The sequence below is a fragment of the Scomber scombrus genome, chromosome 18 (genome assembly GCF_963691925.1).
Source record: "Scomber scombrus chromosome 18, fScoSco1.1, whole genome shotgun sequence".
NCBI classification, from domain to species: Eukaryota; Metazoa; Chordata; class Actinopteri; order Scombriformes; family Scombridae; genus Scomber; species Scomber scombrus.
The window spans coordinates 4,273,904-4,293,998 of NC_084987.1; the positions used below are offsets into that span (position 1 = coordinate 4,273,904).

At 40.3% G+C, this 20,095-nt stretch overlaps 1 protein-coding gene across 1 annotated transcript in view; it reads right to left on the reverse strand.

The window, feature by feature from the left end:
• The window catches only part of foxk2b (forkhead box K2b), a 29,054-nt gene extending 13,946 nt beyond the window's left edge, over nucleotides 1–15,108 (reverse strand). Inside the window, 2 exon segments of the mRNA XM_062438664.1 lie at nucleotides 3,625–3,819; nucleotides 14,813–15,108. Of these exon segments, the coding sequence (XP_062294648.1) occupies nucleotides 3,625–3,819; nucleotides 14,813–15,108 (491 nt within the window).
• Between the last annotated feature and the right edge of the window lie 4,987 nt (nucleotides 15,109–20,095).

A 20,095-nucleotide genomic window follows, 5' to 3' on the forward strand; every position in this document is an offset into this window, starting at 1 on the left:
TCCTAAAAAGCATTCAAATCAGGATCACAAGTAAATAGATTAATTTATGTTTTTAATTTATTTAATGTGTGTTTGAGATACGTTTGATTGTTTATTCGTCTACTTTCAAAGAGAAGAGAAGTAACCAGGTTGGTTTTTAGCGGTGTGGCAGAGATCAGGGGTTGAGAGGATCTAGGAGTCTGACACGGAGCCGCCTCCCTCCCACATTCAGAGGACTAAAGCCTAAGCTGATCCTCCTACAGGGGCCACAGCAGGGTCAGCGGACACCTGAATGTCGATTAACTAACTAACGGGCTTTATGTGGGAGTGACTTCTTTACACTCACACACACTGATCCAGGAGATTAACACTGTGAAAACTAAGCTCAGGAGTTTCAAACCAAAGGGTTCAATTCTCAAGTATTTACATACAAGCTTTACAAGTTCGTCATTGTTTTTACTTATGGATTCCTCTGTAGAAATGGACCCAAAACTAGAACAGCAGTAGTAGAAGAAGTACTTAGATCTTTTATTTAAGAGGCAAAAGTACTAATAGCACTGTGAAAATACAAGTTAAAGTCCTGTATTCAAAATTCTACTAAGAACAAAAATATCAGCAGCAAAATTTGACAGGAAATATCGAAATTTAACCTTCCTGTTGTCCTCGAGTCAAGGAAGGAAGGGAGGAAGAAGGAAAGAAAAGGTGGAGGAAGGAAGGAAGGAAGGGAGGAAGTAAAGAAGAAAGACGGAAGGAAAGGGGGGAGGAAGGAAGGGAGGAAGGAAGGAAGACGGAAGGAAAGGAGAGAGGAAGAAAGAAAGAAATGAGGAAGGGAGGAAGAAGGAAGGAAGGGAGGAAGAAGGAAGGAAAGGGGGGAGGGAGGAAGGAAGAAGGAAGGAAGGAAAGGAGGGAGGAAGGAAGGAAGGAAGGAGGAAGGAAGGAAGGAAGGAAGAAGGAAGGAAAGGAGGAAGGAAGACGGAAGGAAAGGAGGGAGGAAGAAGGAAAGAAAGGAGGAAGGGAGGAAGAAGGAAGGAAAGGGGGAGGGAGGAAGGAAGAAGGAAGGAAAGGAGGGAGGAAGGAAGACAGAAGGAAAGGGGGGAGGAAGGAAGATGGAAGGAAAGGAGGGAGAAAGGAAAATAGGAAGGACAGATGGAAGGAAGAAAGGTGGATGGAGGAAGGAAAGAAGGATGGGAGGAAAGAAAGAGAGAAGGAGGGAGGGAGGGAAGAAGGACAGACGGAAGGAAGTAAGGGAGGAAAGAAGGAACAGTCAAAACAGACGGGGTCAATTTGACCCGGGAGGACGACACGAAGGTTAAAATAACTCTTTAGCGTAACTAGTTTATTATTAAATATGATATTATTAGATTGTTTATTCCGCTGCATTAATGTGTTATTGTTGCAGCTGCTCGAGGTGGAGCTCAGTTTTTACTACTTTTATATAATTAAGTTAACGCAGTGGAGCCTTAAACAGGGTCACCAGGTAAATCTGAGGGGTCGTTACATGATTTATGAGGGAGGGATGAAGAAAAAACTAAAAAGCTTCTCTTTTAAGATCATTCATCGTTATTATCCTGTCAAATCATTTCTAGTAAGATTCAAGAAGGACATTTATGTATCTTGCACTGTCTTCCATTTATTTTGGACTTGTGAACACACTCGGAGTCTGTGGCAAGACATCTGTGGTTTTATATTGGACTATATCTATGATGCCTTTGTACTCTGTTTGAACAATGCATTATCTGGTTTAACAAATCATAAGAGAGACTTGGACGATGTATTTTTTCTATGTAATCTCATCATATTCATGGCCAAATATTATATTCATAAATACTATAAAAAGTGTTAAAAACTAAACCTTCCTTTTGTACCTTTAAAAAGGTTAAAACATGATCTACCTCTTGCAATAGAAAAGCTGTGAAAACGTTGATGCTGTGCTCCAAATTTAATGCATTGTTATAATTGTAATATATATATATTTTTATATTAGGTACACCATTTTTATGTGTTGTTGTTTATGTTTGTGTCCCTATTTTCATATTACTACTGCTGTTTCAAAAAACATTATTTCTGTAAATAATGCTTGTTGAATCAATAAAGCTTTATTTAAAAAAAAAAACACAAAAACAAACCTCTGATACACAAAAGTTTGATTATTTTCCTCTAACTGATATTTAAATGAAAGTTTATAACTATGAGATGTTAAAAGGATATTTAAGTATTAAGTATTGTGTGTTTATCCAAAGCTCTGATATATTATTGTTGCCATTGAGCCACAGCGCTGCACTGGGTGACATGTTGCTTTATTATTACCAAGAGCACAACAAACTAGAGCAGCACTGTTCACACGCAATCTAAAGACTAAAAATGTCTCATCACCGTTTTTAGTCTTTGGAGCCGATTCTAAAAACAAACCAACGTGACCAAAACTCTTCATAATAAAGCAACACGTCACCCAGTGCAGCGCTGCGGCTCACTGACTTATTATTTACAGTTTTTAAAAGACAACAACGGAGGAATGAGATCGGACTTTAGATACACACAGTTCATTGTTGGTTTTAGGTTTTGCAAGAATAATATAGACAATTAGCAGCATCACATGCCAATAATGATGCAAACTGCAGGTTTAATATTTACCTAACCTCTAACCCTTTAATAAATTAACAACCATCTACTGTCAGGTTATTATTCTGCACATTAAATTTGACGAGTGGAATAATTAAAACCAGCAGATTACGACCAATTTGGATCACACAGAGAAAAGTCACTTCCTTCATCCCTTCCCAGGGTTTCTGCAGGTGTGAACAAGTTAAATTTATTAAACTATTTAAAGACCTCTTTAAGACCATTATGAATTTAATTTAAGTGTGAAAAAATAAGGAAAATCTCAGTCTCAGAATCACTTTCAAAGTAACAAAATATCTGCTGTGATCTTGAGTGTGACATCAGTGCTTTCACACCAAGTATGCATCATCTGAGGGACTTCTTGCAGATAATACACACTGTGTTTCAAATTGATGGTTTGGTATCAGTTTTAACCAACCACTGGATCCTGATCGTTGAAGCCAACAGAACCTGGATCCTTCAGAAATAACAACACACAGATCTAACTGTGAATCCCACCAACGCATTTCTCAACAAAAAAAAAAAAAAAGGCGACGGAGGAAAACGATAAATGAACGTACATGGGTCAATGACGTATAAGGATTTGCAACAACTCAATTTTAGAATAATAAAAACAAGCATATCTAATGCAGTAGTTCAAACATTCAGAATGTTGTGTACCTGAAGATCCATATTATAAATTTGAAAGTGATTTTAGTGGGTTTTTCAAGATTAATTGGCACTGGCCTTAAAAAAAGTCATGTGGTGCGACGGACAGATGGAAGGAAAGGAGGGAGGAAAGGAAAGAAGGGAGTAAGGAAGATGGAAGGAAAGGAGGGAGAAAGGAAAAGAGGAAGGGAGGAAGGAAGAACAGAAGGAAGGAAGAAAGGGGGATGGAGGAAGGAAAGAAGGATGGGAGGAAAGAGAGAGATGGATGGAGGAAGGACAGACGGAAGGAAGTAAGGGAGGACAGAAGGAATTTTAGACTTTTTAACACCCAGCAGAAACCCTGCTCCCAGTGAATACATCATTCCCAGTGGCCAGTACCTGATGGTGCCAGTAGGCGATGGCAGCGGGCTCATTAGGTGAGCGATGTTATCTGGAATGTTGATGGTCAGTGGGGAGATCTGGGGCTGTACTGGTTTCACTGGGGACTCGGGCGCTTCACGCTTCACCTTCTTCCCGCTGGACAAAGCTGTGAATGTGATCTTGATGTTTGTGCTGGGGAACCGAAAAGTGCACCTAGAAAAAAAAAAAAGAGAAGACAGAAAAAAACAGGATTAAAATAAATAAAAAAACTGCATTTCAAAATCAGCCACTTCTCAATTAACGCCACATAAAAACCTCCGCTGTGGCTTTTACACTTTGGCTGATTCTCCGCCAACCGCTTTAATTAGCTGACGGAGACAATGTGGCAGTTAATTAAAGTGGAATACTGATGTAATGGCTTGATGAAGAAGCTCCCAACCATCCAGCAGCAGCAGTAGAGGATTCATCACAGACTAACATTACAACACTGCAGAGGGACTGTGTGTGTGTGTGTGTGTGTGTGTGTGTGTGGTGTTTTTTTTGGTGGAGGCCTCAGAGGAGGACGGGACTAAATTAGACGGAGGGGTAAATATAAGACGTGCTCGAAGCGTTTCAGCCTCATGTGAACTCCAGCCTGACTGATAAACCAGAATATAACATGTCTAAAGCTTGTGTGTGTGTGTGTGTGTGTGTGTGTGTGTGTGTGTGTGTGTGATGAGGTTTGTGTAAAAAACATGAACACTGCTTAACGTATTTTAGTATTTTTTAACTCTGAAATATCAATATATTCGACCGCAACTAGGCTCTTAATGCAGGACTCAGACGTGACTGTGCATCCGTCTCTATTTATAAATGCTGAAATGATAAGTTCAATATATTGACAATAAAATGTTTTATTTTCATATAATCATTCAAATCATTTATCCATTAATAAAACAGCCTAACATTTGCTACTTCACCAGTTTTTAAACACCTTTTGATTTCTGCCTCTTATTTGGATGGAAAATAAATAAAAGAGTAAATGCTTTAAATCACAATAAAGTCATTATAGTTGTCACAGATGTTAAAAGACACTGATATAATATTAACTAAGGATGTTACCTAATAATAAACCAACTGTTAAATGATGAGAAAAACCCTCAAACTCACTTTAGGAGCTGCAGCTTGTTAAAAAAAGAAGAGATTAAAACCTTGAGTATGACTGGAGAGTGTATGAAAAACTAGAAAGCATTGGATTTGAAACCACAGATACAGGAAGTTGTGACCAATGAAGTTACGCCACTGGTCATCCGTCTGCTACCTATGATGCAACTTCATCACTCAGTCAGTGATCCGTGTTAACAGAAGCAGCGATTCGTCTGTTGCTCCATCAGCTTCTTCACTTTACTGCTGAGAAGAACCTCCTAAGAATCAGACACACGGGCGGATTTAAGGAGACTAATGGAGCTTTTCTACTATACAGTTCTAGCTCTACTCGGCTCGACTCGGTAACAGGAACGACCTTTTCCATTACTATAGTACCTATCGCTGTTGCTGGTATTTAAAAATGCCGGGTTTGATTCTTGTGTGGACGGCTCATGATGGATGGATGGATGGATGGATGGATGGATGGATGGATGGATGGATGGATGGATGGATGGATGGATGGATGGATGGATGGATGGATAGCTAGATGGATGGATAGATGGATAGATGGATAGATGGATGGATGGATGGATAGATAGATATTTATTGTCCCCAGAGGGAAGTTCTTTGTCACAAACTGTCACCTACAAACTGATGGGTTGAAGAAACCCCACTAACACTGAACAATATACACACACACACACACATACTGTACGACACCACTAAACATGAAGCAACATGTAATACACACATACTACACAATCACCACCAGACACTGAACAACCGACACACATATATAAAGCACACTCAGGAGGGCTGGGTCCATATGAGGTTATTGAGTGCTGAGATGGCAGACGGGACCATGACTCTTCCATTAAAGACTCTCTGACCAATCAGTGGCCGGGAGTCTGTTGACGTCACATTTTAGTATCGGCTCGGCTCGCTTGGAACCTCGGCAGAGCAGGTACTAAAAAAGCACCAGGTACCAGGTACTATCCCTGATGATCGAGTCCAGTCGAGTAGAGTAAGGCTAGAACTGTAAAGTGGAAAAGCTCCATAACTGACCGACAGGACTGAACGAGGTCACTCAGTCAGCTCGCTGCTTGTTCTGACACGTTTAACGTCGTTAACGGGCGGCTCGTTTCGTGGGTTTATATCTTTAAAAAGACTCATTATTACAGTGTTGTATTTCTGTGTAATGCAGCACAGGCTTCACAATGTTACTTATGGAGCTAAAACCATTTTCTGATGCCCCAAAAATACACATATTTAAATAATCAAGTTAATATAAGCATGCAACTACACACAGATTACTAACCTGGTTCTTATAAATCACTCATTTTATTTCTCTTTTACCTTCAGAATAACACATTACAGACGTGTTATTCTTTCTCCAGCTACGCAGCCCTGACTTGTGGTCTACTGGGGCTTCTGTTAGTGGGACTTGGCATCTCCAGCTCTGACATTTTCCTTTTCTCTATTTGTTTGGTTTGTTTTAAAAGAGAAGAAAATCACTAGTTTCTGCGTCGTCGTGGTGACGTCGTCGTGTTACACAGCAGCCGATTATTTACACTATGATTTAACCTTCTTCCATTATCCTGATTTTAATCATAAATGCAAAGAAATGTTTTTTTAAATGCCCAGTTTAAGTTCACAGAGGTGAAGTTGACTTGTTTTGTCTTTCCAACAATCCAAAACCCAAAAGATATTCAGTTCATCGTCTTCTGTGACAAATAAAAACATTAAATCCTGTAAATTTTGGTTTTTCTTGGAGAAAAAAAAAGATAAAAGATTGTTGGAATCTAAAAGAAACACAAAAAACATCAAACACTGAGGTTTCACATATTTGATAATTAAAAAAAACAACATTATGTCTCTATTTCATTTGCAGAGGATTTAAAAAAAAACTACAACAACCAACCAAACAGACTCAGGAATGTGACGACGGAGCCAACAGACCAAAAAAAAAAAGTGGATTTCATCAGCAATATATATGAAAGACGTTAGGGCTGGGCAATTAATTGAAAAATAATCAAAACCGAAATTTAGAAACTATAATCCACTTAATCTTGCTCATGTCAATTAATGGTGGTGTTCACTGTTGCCATGACAGCAAAGGTTGCATATCTTTAAGGAATTGATCTTTACATAGTTCTAATGATAGACACTAGACATTAACCACAGCGTCACACCTTAAAACAGGAAATGATTATTAAGAAAAAAGGAAAGAAAGACAGATGGAAGGAAGGAAGAGAAGACAGGAAGAAAGGAAGAAAGAAAGGAAGGAAGGAAAGAAGGAATGAAAGGCAGATGGAAGGAAGGAAGAGAAGACAGGAAGAAAAGATGTAAGGAAGAAAGGGAGGAAGGAAGGGGGGAGTGAAAGACGGATGGAAGGAAGAGAAGACAGGAAGGAAAGAAGGAAGGAAGGAAGGAATGAATGAATGAATGGCAGATGGAAGGAAGGAAGAGAAGACAAGAAAGAAAGAAAGAAAGAAAGAAAGAAAAAGGACCGATGGAAGGAAGGAAGAGAAGACAGGAAGGAAAGATGTAAGGAAGAAAGGGAGGAAGGAAGGGAGGAGTGAAAGACGGATGGAAGGAAGAGAAGACAGGAAGGAAAGAAGGAAGGAAGGAAGGAATGAATGAATGAATGGCAGATGGAAGGAAGGAAGAGAAGACAGGAAGGAAAGAAAGAAAGAAAAAGGACCGATGGAAGGAAGGAAGAGAAGACAGGAAGGAAAGATGTAAGGAAGAAAAGGAGGAAGGAAGGGAGGAGTGAAAGACGGATGGAAGGAAGAGAAGACAGGAAGGAAAGAAGGAAGGAAGGAAGGAATGAATGAATGGCAGATGGAAGGAAGGAAGAGAAGACAAGAAAGAAAGAAAGAAAGAAAGAAAGAAAGAAAGAAAGAAAGAAAGAAAGAAAGAAAGAAAAAGGACCGATGGAAGGAAGGAAGAGAAGACAGGAAGGAAAGATGTAAGGAAGAAAGGGAGGAAGGAAGGGAGGAGTGAAAGACGGATGGAAGGAAGAGAAGACATGATGGAATGAAGAAAGAAAGAAAGAAGTAATCTTTACATAGTCCCTAAAGATCCTCATGTGTGAGGGCAGCAGTGTAAAATACAAAACTAAAGAAACTGTGAAGAGATAATCGTTCATTAATCGTAATCGAGGTTAAAAGTTCAATTAATCGTGATACTATTGATTTTTTTGCCATAGTCGCCCAGCCCTAATAGACGCTTACATCATAGGGATGAGAGTTAAAAAAGATGGAGGGGATTCTGCAACATTCACAGACGCTCCTCTAAAAAAATCACAGTTTTGGATGAAGCTGCTTTGACACCCAGGAGACGGGAGCGTGAGTGCCAGACACAGCAGTTTCTGTGCCGGGCCCCTCGCAGCGCTGGCATCAGCCGACAACTGAATCCCCGACACCTACGTCTCAAATTAGCTTCGGCTGCATTCACAGGACGAGACTGAAGAAGAAAAAAAAAAAAACTTCCTGGAGCCAGACGGGTAAGGGGAGACACTTTTTATTATGTCTTTGCCCTCCGTGCACCTCTTTCAATAACGGGCGGAGGGATCCTTAAATCCTTAAATAACATCAGACAAATAACAACGACTGTTTAAAAGTGACAGAGTGAGGACGATGAGATCTAAATATAGGAATCGAGAAATAACAGAATATCAAAAACTACCTTTATGTTCTCGTCTGCGTTTCATCACACTGTCAAATGAAATAAATAAATAAAGCTGCTGTATGTTGAGATAGAAATACTCAAACCACTGGAGCATCTTTGATAGGAGACTATAGACGTTTAGACTTGTCACATGAATAACGAGAGCTGTATATATTTATATATTTATAGTGTACTAGTGCCGATTACTTGGCCTTTGATATTAATGCTTGCTTTTCCCCAGAGACGCTCATCCTAACAACTCAGCGCTGCACTTCCTCGAGTCTTCAGCAACGTGAAGCCGATCGGATGGTTCAGATAAGAGAAGAAAAGAAAGAAAAGAAACTCCCATTTCCATTTTAGTGAGATACGTTTCATCGGAGATAGCAGAGTAAAGGTCAGCCACCCATGTCTCTTATTAGATACTCCCTTCTCTGAGATCATACTTGGCCTGAAGTCACCCAACCCATTTTAGTAGATACCCCATTGGTTGATGAATGCTTAGATGCATATAATTGGTGATTTTTTTCGTATTTTTCTTCCTTTTTCCTACTTTTTTAAACTCTCCTGATGAAGAATGTTTGCTGGAGCTTTGGCTTTTTTTGTTTCATAGGAGGTGAGAGTTCTCGCTGCACATCTTTGGGTCCTCACCAATACATCCGCCAAGTGTGAAGTCAATCGGATGAACGGTTGATAAGAAAATTGAAGGAGCTGGGCGATATGGACAAAATCAAGTATCACGATATTTTTGACCAGATACCTCGATATCCATATTGCAACAATAATGACAGTATGAAATGTTTGGTAAACAATCATTGGTAATATGGATATAATGAGAGCTAGATAAGTCCGTTAAGTTCAGAAAATTACATCATTTTACAGTAATGCAGCATTTAAAACCAGGAAAAGACGACTCTGATGACATATCACGATATTACAATATCCAAAATCTAAGACGATATCTAGTCTCATATCACAGTATCGATAAATTGCCCAGCCCTAGTAAATACACACACACACTTATGAAGACTCTGTTTAGACCTTGCATTTAAAATAAGTCTCAGTATTATGCGTATTGATCTGACTGCTTGTGTCCAAACTGCACTGCTGCCTTCATCACTTCCACGAGGAGTTCAAACTAAAAAGCTTCGAGCTAATAAAAGATGTTTTAATGCTTAATATACACGACGTACGAGCTACTCAAGCTGTTCGTATGACTCCAACCACGTAACACCTGTGCCTCTCTACTGTCTTTTAACTGCCACGTCCTGCATTGATGACGTGTTTTTCCTGTTACGTCCTTACCGGGGAAACATCAACACATCAGCGTTTACACTACAAAGGATGTTTGGTCAGATGAGTCCTAAACCACCTCGACAAGTGTTTTGAGTGATCGGATGACAGAGCGTCTTAAGGCTGATATATGCTTCTACGTTGGGTCGACGTCAAGCCGACGGCGTACCTACGCAGAACCCCTACGCCTCCCCTGACGTGCACCTCCCCAGAAATGTAACTACGCGCCAAGGCAACGCAGACCACGAGGGCTGTGATTGGTTTGCTTGGTAGCAACAAATTTCCGGTATGGTGAAATTAATTCCGGTCGCCTTCTTCTACGATTAAAATACTGCAATAAAAGCAGATTTTCTTCCACATCCAACAACTGCAACTGTAGCAATATCCCTCTCTCTCTTTTGGTTGCCATTGTTGTTGTTGTTTACTGTGACGGGAAAAGCCGGAAGCTAAACAAAGAATCAACTAGAGACACCGATAACCATTCAGGAAAGGAGCACATCCCCCTATCGCTCTGGCGGGGAATTGCACCGCGACGAAACACGACACGTGGAGACGCAGAACTTCGAAAAGGTGCACGGCGGCATCGGGGCACCGGCGTAGTTACGGCGTGGAGGTTACGTAGAAGCATAAATCAGCCTTTATACTTCATGATAAGATCACCTGAGAAGCATGTTAATCATGTTAATATCAGGTTAAACAGTGTCAGAGACTCTTTTTAGCTGCTGTATGTTTGATGTTTTCTTTTAATGATATCTTTAACATTTCTCATCCTAACATCTTCACACTGAACGCTGCACTTCCTCTGATACCCAGTAAAACATCCACCAAGTGTGAAGTAGATGGGCTGAATGGTTGTTGAGAGAAGTGAACACATACGTACTTCACTCCTTTATGTTTCGGTTAGAAAAGCAGCACATGTTGGTTTAACTTCTCCTACAAGTTCAGACGCTTTTTCACCGAGATAATCACCCCCTCAAATTCCTCACTGCCATGACAACAGTTTTTCAGTGATGGTAAACTGCTTAAAAACCTTTTCCAGGGTTTCTTCCCCCCCCCTCCTCAATAAGATGTTAAGCAAGAGGTGGCAAAAAAAAAGCCCCAGGTCCTCTAACATCTGGATCAACTAACAATTATTTTCATTATTGAATAATCTGCCAATTACATTGTTTGATTCTTTGTTTTGTCTATTAAATGTTAGATAATCGTACAAAAAGCCCCTTATAATGTCTCAGAGTTGGTGGCGATGTCTTCACATGCCTTTTATGGTCCAATCAACACTCAAAAAAGGCTCATCACAACATTTTGAAACCTGACAAATTGCTCTTTTTTTCTAATCAGCTGTACAAAACCTCAAATATGTGAAGACAAAAGCAGCACAACAATGAATCGAGTATCAAAATTGCTGCCAGTTTATTGTCTATGAGTCATCTGATTGATGATTAACTATCTTATTATGCCAATAAATATTACTGGAGGTTAAGATATTGAGGTTTACACACTCAGGCACAGTTCAGACAGTTTGTATTTTGTTGTTTTGGACTCTAAAAAGGAAGAAGATTAACAGCTGGTGTTAAAAGCGAGTTTAAAACTTAAACACTACCATGCAACTAATAATTATTTGCACTAATCTGTCCATGCTGCTGCAGTTGTTGTTGTTGAGCACCCCCCCTCCTCTCTCCTCTCTCCCCCTCTGCATGCATTCATTCATGGTGGCCTCTTATTTCCCCGTATGAACACAATGAGGCCCTGAACTCAACAAAAAAAAAAGAGAAAAAAAACACACAGTTGCTACGCTGCAAAGGCTGCGAGGACGACAACAAACAAAGCCTGTTCAACTGAAAACTTTCACTTGATGATTTTCACCCACCCCCCACCTTCCTCCTCTCCTCTCCTCCTCCTCCTCCTCCTCACACCCTGCAAAAAGACAACAAGAATGTAAACAAAAGGAGGACAGAGAGACAGGAAGTGCAACAACTTAGGGAGAGAATTTCTGCGGGTGTGGGAGAAGACATGGAAAAGAGAGGGGGAGATAGAGATAGAGAGAGAGAGGGAGGGAGGGAGGGAGAGAGAGGGAGGGCTGTTCCTTCTGTTCAAGCCTGTTTACATCACCAAAGAGGAATCCCTGGAATACAACCAACCTGTCCCCTGAGCCACAGCTTTGCCAGTTCGCTCATGCTGTCAAATCTGGTTTTGTTAGCGGTATTTCTCTTATCATAATAAAACATACGAGGGTCCCTTTCATGGACCTCTGTAACTCCCGTGGACTTACAGTAAAGCATGCGCTAGTGTCTTAACTTCTGCACGTACATGTAGTAAAAGCCGCCCGCTGATTAAAAGCTCTTTATTATTGGCAGTCGGCCTGATCAATACTGCTGCCGCTCCTTCCTTCTTCCTTGTGGAGCCTCAGTAATGAAATGCACTGGAGTGTATGTATGTATGTATGTATATGTGTGGTCCAATGTGACTAATAGTGCACCTTAATAACGTGCAAAAAGTTGGAAGTTGCACAAAAATAATGTTGTGCAAAACAAACAAACACACACACATACACACACCAATTTCAGCTTTCCAGAAAATTGCATCAAGTCAAAACAAGTTGACTTATTCTTTGTGCAGTGTGAGAAAAAACAAAAAAAAAGTGGTTTCAATTTAAGATTGCACAATAGCTGAGAGCAGTGTGGGAAGTCAGAGTTGGCAGAAACTGGTAGGTTTGTCTGCAATACAAGAATCTGTGGTGGAAGAAAATTGCAACCACTTTTTGGAGCATCCCCCCCAAATATTATAGTTTGGTGCATTTTTGGTCTTCTCATTATGGTTTGTATGGTAATATAATGCTCTCATGAGTATTAAAGATTTATAAGAGGGAGGGCTAAACTGCAGGCCAAGACCTTTCCCCCATTTGGAAGTGGCACGTTTTTAAAAACCCAAATCGATCATTTAGTCAATAAAATGTCTTAAAATAGAGAAAAATGTAAGTAACGCTCTTCCCCACAGACCATTTAAATGTTTTAGTTGCTTTGTTTTGTCCAACCAACAGACCAAAAACACCAAAATATTCAGTTTGCGATGATGCATAACAGAGGAAAGTAGTAAATCTTCACACACACACACACACACACACACACACACACACACACACACACAAGGAGCTGGAACCACTTTTGTCCGATAAACTGTGGTAGATTGAATTTCTGTAGTTTAACTATTAATCTATAATCATCAACTGTGCTTCCAACTGCTCAAAACCCAAAAGATATTTAGTTTGCAATGATGCACAACAGAAATAAAAGTATTAAATCTTCAGACACGGAGGAGCTGGAACCAGAAAATCGTAACATTTTTGTCCCATAAACATCAAAATGGTTGTAGATTCAATGTCTGTAGATCAATGAAATGATTACTCTACTAATCTGTAATCAATAACTCTACTCTGAGTTGCTTAAAACCCTGAAGATATTCAATCTGCAATGATGCATAACAGAAAAATCTTCAGACATGGCGGCGATGGAACCAGAAATTCTTTACAAATGTGTCAAATAAACGACAAGAAAACACCAAAAGTCTTGTAGACTGTAGATCAACTAAGTGATTCATCTACTAATCTGCAATCAATAGCTTTACTTTGAATTGTTCAAAACCCAAAAAATATTCAGCTTGCAATGATGCATAACATAAAAATGTAGTAAATGTTCACATTTGTGGAGCTAGAACCAGAAAATCTTGACACTGTTGTCTGATAAACGACAAGAAAACATCTTAACTGATGTAGATTCAATTTCCGTGATTAAGATACTAATCTACCATCACCTGCTTCAAAAACCTGCAGATATTCAGTTTGCAATGATGCATAACAGAAATAAAGTAGTACCATCTTCACACTTGAGGAGCTAGAACCAGAAAATCTTGACACTGTTGTCCGATAAACGACAAGAAACCGATGTGAATCATCAGCTTTAGCGCAAATCGACCAATACTAAACATATATTTAATGTGCAATGGCACAAGAAAAAACAGCAAACCCTCATGTTTAAGATACTAGGAGAGATGGTTTAGTATTATTGCCTGATATAAAACTTAAAAAAGGATGAACAGATCAATAAAAAAGCATTGCATTTATCTCTATCTGTAAAACTGGCTTCCATCCAATGTGAGATTACTACAGACCAGTGGAGTGAGATGCTTGTTTAGAAAGAAGTACATTTCACAACAGCACATTATAAAACACACACACACACACAAAAAAGTGAAAACAATGAGAGCTACACAGAGCATGCTACAACCTGCACCATACCTGACCAGCTACTCCTACAACCCTGCAACTTCACTATTAATGCACAGTCACTCCTCTTCCAGACCAAAACCCTTTGTGTTTTTTTTTTTAATGATTAATGTTAGGAAATAATTTATGACACATACTTCTTAGTGGGAAGTCATTATATTTGAAGGTGGAGGGCCAAAGTTCCTGCAGGGTGTGAAGCCGGCAGGGCGGGGACAGGCCGGGTTTGTTTACGTTTAGGGGTCGAGGTAAGGGGGGGGGGGAAGGTGCTCCATTCACAACCACAGAGGAGCTAAAAGCTAAGTTATGCTACTTGTTTGCATGACTGAATAATTACAGTATCACCATATCTAAAAAAAAATTAAACAGTGCACATGTGATAGAGGGAGAAAGAGAGAGGAGAAATGCTACAACACACATCAACAATAGCGTCCCTCATGGCTGTCTGCAGGCTGTAGCTATGGGTTATTTTGCACCGGTGCAGACATGCAGGAATGCGGCTAAGTTAAGCTGCAGGAGAGGAGGAGGGGGGGGATGTGTGTGTGTGTGTGTGTGTGTGTGGAGGAAGGTGGCTAATAATGTAAAGATAACACACACACACACACATTGCTGCTGCTAACACACATGTCAACAAAGAAAATGGCACTGTGTGTGTGTGGAGAGAGAGAGAACAGGATGCGGACTTCTTGCTAACATGCTAAAACACGTGGTCCACTCCGGGGGCACACTTCCTAGCACAGAAAAAAAAAAAAACACACACACACATATACACACCCTAATATTTTGTTGACACACAGGTTTCCCAAAAAAAAAAAAAAAAAAAAAAAAACAGGTCACACTTACATTCTTGGTAGCTGCAGAGGAGGTGCACCCCGTCTCAGAAACACGCCGTCCACAAACACCCCGTTTTTACCGAGACACCGCAGGTAGAAGTCTCCGTTGCCGGCACCTCCGTCGTCGCTAGCGGTGAATATCTCCAAGTGACGCCGGGAAATGAAGCTCGAATGTCCCATGCTGACGTCCACGGAGCCCTGCGAAGAGTTCCGGCCGACCGTCACCGAGCGCTTCTTCATCATGTATTCGAATTCGCGGCCCTCAAGCCGGGCAACCGGCCCAGACGATCCGCTCACCACGGCCATGCTTGGTGGGGAGGAGGGGAGGGTGGAAGAGGTGGAGGAGGGTGGATGGTTGATGGTGGAGGGTGGAGGGAGGGGGGTGGGGGGGGGGGAACAGCCTCCACAAAAGCTATACGAATATATAAAAAAAGTATATATAGTGCAGCCCTTAAATGGAGCAAAATCTACAAGAAAGGGGGCATCAAATTCAAAACATGAATTTTTTTTTTTTTAAGAGGGGGGAAACATGCGAGGCCAAGGGAGGGACAGCGGCTCCGACCCACCGCCGAGAGGAAAAAAAAAAAAGGGGAGCAGAGACGTCCAACCAAATAGCGCAGGAGGCGGATACAGTTTAACTGACAGCAGCTTTCCTCCAATGTGAGCGCAAAGAGGAAGCAGACGCCGTATGCACTTTACGCACGCCTCCCCTCCAATCACGCATGAGCTTCTTTTTTTTTTTGTTTTTTTGTTAATAATCCGAGGACACATTCAAGGTCGGTTGGTTGGTAGCAGAAGCAATACAACCCATATGACACCCGGTGGGAGGCAAAAAGCGGCGCGTGCATTGCTTTAATAATAAATAAAAAAACAAAAAGGAGCGGAGTCATCTAGTATACACACGTGCAATCCTTTACTATAACAACCACATTGAGAGATTATCGATAATCAGACATCATGCATCGATATCACCGATTTAATCATTTATTTAAAATAATAAAATAGCAACTCTAATGTATTTTTTCTTGCAGGATTCAGCTCCAATCTGACTCCACGTCGTGCATGATCCTCCCTTTTCCCTTCATCCACTACAGAATCCACGCCTGGTTTTACACGCTGCTCCTTTTGCAGCATCTCGCTTACTTTATAGATATATAGGCTATATATATATATTTCAAATAATCATGGTTAAAAAGTCAGTGATCGATACATAAAAATCACCTTAACAGACTGTCAGGACTGGCTGCAGGGTTGTGTAATCCTGCACAGCTCCACTGCTGCAGAGCTCTTTATCAGCAGGGTGAGTGACCCTGCCATCTGTAGGCCACTTGTTTGTAAACAGTCTGTGGGGAATTTGGTGCGTGTGCATGTGTGTGTGTGCGTGTACACGTGTGTGGTGTGTGTGCACGTGCACGCATGCAACCAGTGAGGACCTCTAACATGATGATAACACTTTCTGACCAGGTGTAAAGCCATCATGATCAGGCATTAACAGTCTGCACTAAATGCAGCAAGGTGGGGTAAAAGTCAAGGCTAGTTAGCATTTGAATAGTGGATTAGAAACAAAAGACTGAAATAGAAACCAGTTTACTTGGATATAATATGACTTATCATCAAAGGCAAAATAAGATAAGATAAGCTATTCCTTTTATTAGTCCCACAACAGGGGAATTTGCAGTATTGCAGCAGCAGAGTGGACAATAAAAGAAGAAATATACTGTGCAGTTGAATTAAAATCAGTAGTTAAAAGTAAATAAAATCCAATTAAATACATTTTAAAAGAAGCTGTGAGATGCTGTAAGGCAGTGGTTCTCCACCTTTTTGATCCCTTAAAAATAAAGCAGTGTTTACTTGTCACACATTGCATATAAGACAAATGTAATTCTCTTATAATGCACCTTACATTTGGAACAATCTGCAAAGAAAAGGCCTTAAAATTATATTATTTACCACCACAGCTGCTCAAAGGCCTTATCTCAGACTTTGTTTTAATTGTTTTATTTCTTTACTTTTCTTTTCTTTTACCTAATATTGTTTTGTGTGTTGTTGTTTTTTTCGACAGCATTATAAATGAAGATTCCTCCTCAATGGGCTTTAGAAGTAAAATAAAGGTTTATAATAATAATACACACTCACTAAGGCACTTTATTAGGAACACATGCTCAATGTAATGCAGTCAAATACATACAACTATCATAAAATCCTACTTTTATAAAATTTATTGCACATTTATTTACACAGAGATAGATTACTGTGTAAAGTATTTTATTTTATATATTTTATCATTTGCACCCGTACGCTACTTTTTTCTGCTATACTGTTGGGTCCATTTGAATTTATTAGAAGGGGGATTAACCCTCCTGTTGTCCTCGAGTCAAGGAAGGAAGGGAGGAAGTAAGAAGGAAGGAAGGAAGGAAGGAAGGAAAGGAGGGAGGAAGGAGGGAAGGAAGGAAGGAAGGAAGGAAGGAAGGATGGAGGAAAGAAGGAAGGAGGGAGGGAGGAAGGAAGGAAGGAGGGAAGGAAGGAAAAGAGGGAGGAAGGAAGGAGGGAAGGAAGGAAGGAAGGAAGGAAGGAAGGAAAAGAGGGAGGAAGGAAGGAAGGACGGAGGAAAGAAGGAAGGAGGAGGGAGAAAGGAAAAGAGGAAGGGAGGAAGGAAGGAAAGAAGGACAGAGGAAAGAAGAAAGGGAGGAAGGTAGGGGGAGGAAAGAAAGAGAGAAGGAGGGAGGGAGGAAACAAGGAAGGAAGGAAGGAAAGAAGGAGGTAGGGAGGGAGGAAGGAAGGAAGAAAGGAAAAGAGGGAGGAAAGAAGGAAGGAAGGAAAGGAGGGAGTAAGGAAGGGAGGAAAGGAAAGAAGGAAGGAAGGACGGAGGAAAGAAGGAAGGAGGGAGGGAGAAAGGAAAAGAGGAAGGGAGGAAGGAAGGAAAGAAGGACAGAGGAAAGAAGGAAGGGAGGAAGGTAGGGGGAGGAAAGAAAGAGAGAAGGAGGGAGGGAGGAAGGAAGGAGGGAAGGGAAGAAGGAGGAAACAAGGAAGGAAGGAAGGAAAGAAGGAGGTAGGGAGGGAGGAAGGAAGGACAGAAGGAAGGAAGGAAAGAAAGAGGGAGGGAGGAAGGAAGGAAGTAAGGAAGGAACAGTCATAACAGACGGGATCAATTTGACCCGGGAGGACGACACGAAGGTTAATAAAGACTCAACTTATTATCTTACCTTATTTTATTATTTAGGTCATAGTGCATGGATGATAGTGTATATTGACAAGTGTTCCTCTTATTTTGTCCACTCTATTAACATAAATAAGGGTTTTATTTAGTAAAAGTAGCATTTCTGGCAGAGCTTTGAGCAATAAGCATTTAATCATGTTGATGAGGATGAAGGTGAAGCTGTCCTGAATTTAAAAATAAAGGCAAAATAAATACATTTAGTAAAGTAAAGAAAGTAAAGTTGTTTTTTTCCCTCCTTTTGAAACATCTCACAACTATTCAGATTCCTCTTGCGACCCTTTGAGGGATCTTGACCCACAGGTTGGGAACCAGTGCTCTATTAATGAGAAAAATCTTAGTCACTCTGGGTCTATATTTTAAATATATTTATATATATTGCTTTGTGTTTAAAGACTTTTTAGCACAAAACATTTCACTTTTTCTTTTACAACTGCAATGCAAGTACAACCATAAAAACATGCTACTATAATGATCCTCACTGTGCATTAAGATTTTAAGTGAAATGGACAATGTGGGGCGTAAATATGTAAGTATGCAAAGTATGTTAAACTACATCTTTATGTAATTCTAGCTGATTTATCTGCACATACGATGCACTAAAAGTATGTTCCTCCATCAAAATGTGATAAATATGAGTTCAGATTAGATGCAAAGATTAATCAAATAGTCGATTGAACGAAATTAATGAGCAATCGTCTTAATAATTGATTAATTATTTCATTTTTTCAGTGAAAATCTCACAATTGTTTTATTCCAGCCCCTAAAGTGTGAGAATTAGTGTCTTCATCATATTCATAATGACACTAAATTAAATATATTTTGGTTTTTAGAATAACGGACTAGATGATGAATCCAGAAATGTGAGAATTTGTGCAGCCCTAGTTTACGTTTTCTACGTCTTTACACTTGAATAAATACAGTCTAATAATATAATCATAATATTGTGTTAACACCAGTTCCTTGTAATCAGTGATCTCAGAAAAATGAAAGCTGCTGGAAATGTAAATGAGTCATTGTTGCACTTCCAAGTAGAGCATGCTCTCAATTGATGTGATGATGTAATCCTTAAATTCCTGTTAATACACAATAACATAACTATTAATTCCTAAGTAGTGTGAGTTCCCATCATTTACAGCAATCAATGATATAATCCAGATGTTTTTTCCCCATTTTTCTTCTCTTTTTTATATAAAAGTCCGACTTCAACTCCACCAACCACTGGAGGGAGACATGCACCTTCCCAATCCTCTCCAAAAGGTGACATCATGAGCTCCCCAGCCATCTTAAGCTTTTCCTCTTCACTAGTTGCTCGCAAACAAAAACATAAAGATGAACTCCAGACAACACCTGCCTAGAAGACACATTTACCTGAGTTTAGCTTAGCTTTTGTATCCAGCTATTCTTAATGGCATTTGTAAAAAAAAAAAGTGCAGATTAGATCAATATGAGCTGCATTATGGGGCCCGATCTTTATCCAACACTCAACACGTGCATCAGAACACACAGAGATTAAATCATTTAATTAACCAATTTAAGTCGGATAAGCTGTTAAAATGATTCAACACAGCTATTTCTGACAGATTAAGATCTCTTGAATACATATGATTAAAATACTTTCAAACTGTCGCCTTTCATGTGACTCTAAATTCCTCTCTCTCTATGTGTCCCCCCCCCAACATGTTCCTCTTTGTTGTGCATGCTTGTTTGTTTGTTTGCCCCCCCCCCCCCCCCCCCCCCCCCCCTCCCCCCCTCCTGGTGACAGTCAGTCCCATTTTCACTACGACCCAGGAAGTGTATATAGCGACCGCTGTGGCCCCAGCTAATGGAAATCAACTATTATGTCGAAGCTCTTTAGGACCACAGAGAAGTAAATGCTTCATCATGATGCTCATTTGATTTGAGCAGCCTGGGGTGGAGGGGGGGATTGGACATGTGAGCCTCGTGCACTCACATTGCTCTCACAGCCTCTTCTAATATGCGTCTATCTCGTGGGAGGCGCTATCATGAATTGATGAGCACATTTGTGATTAAGATTGTAATGACATATACCATCAAGACAACTTGGGGATTTCAGCA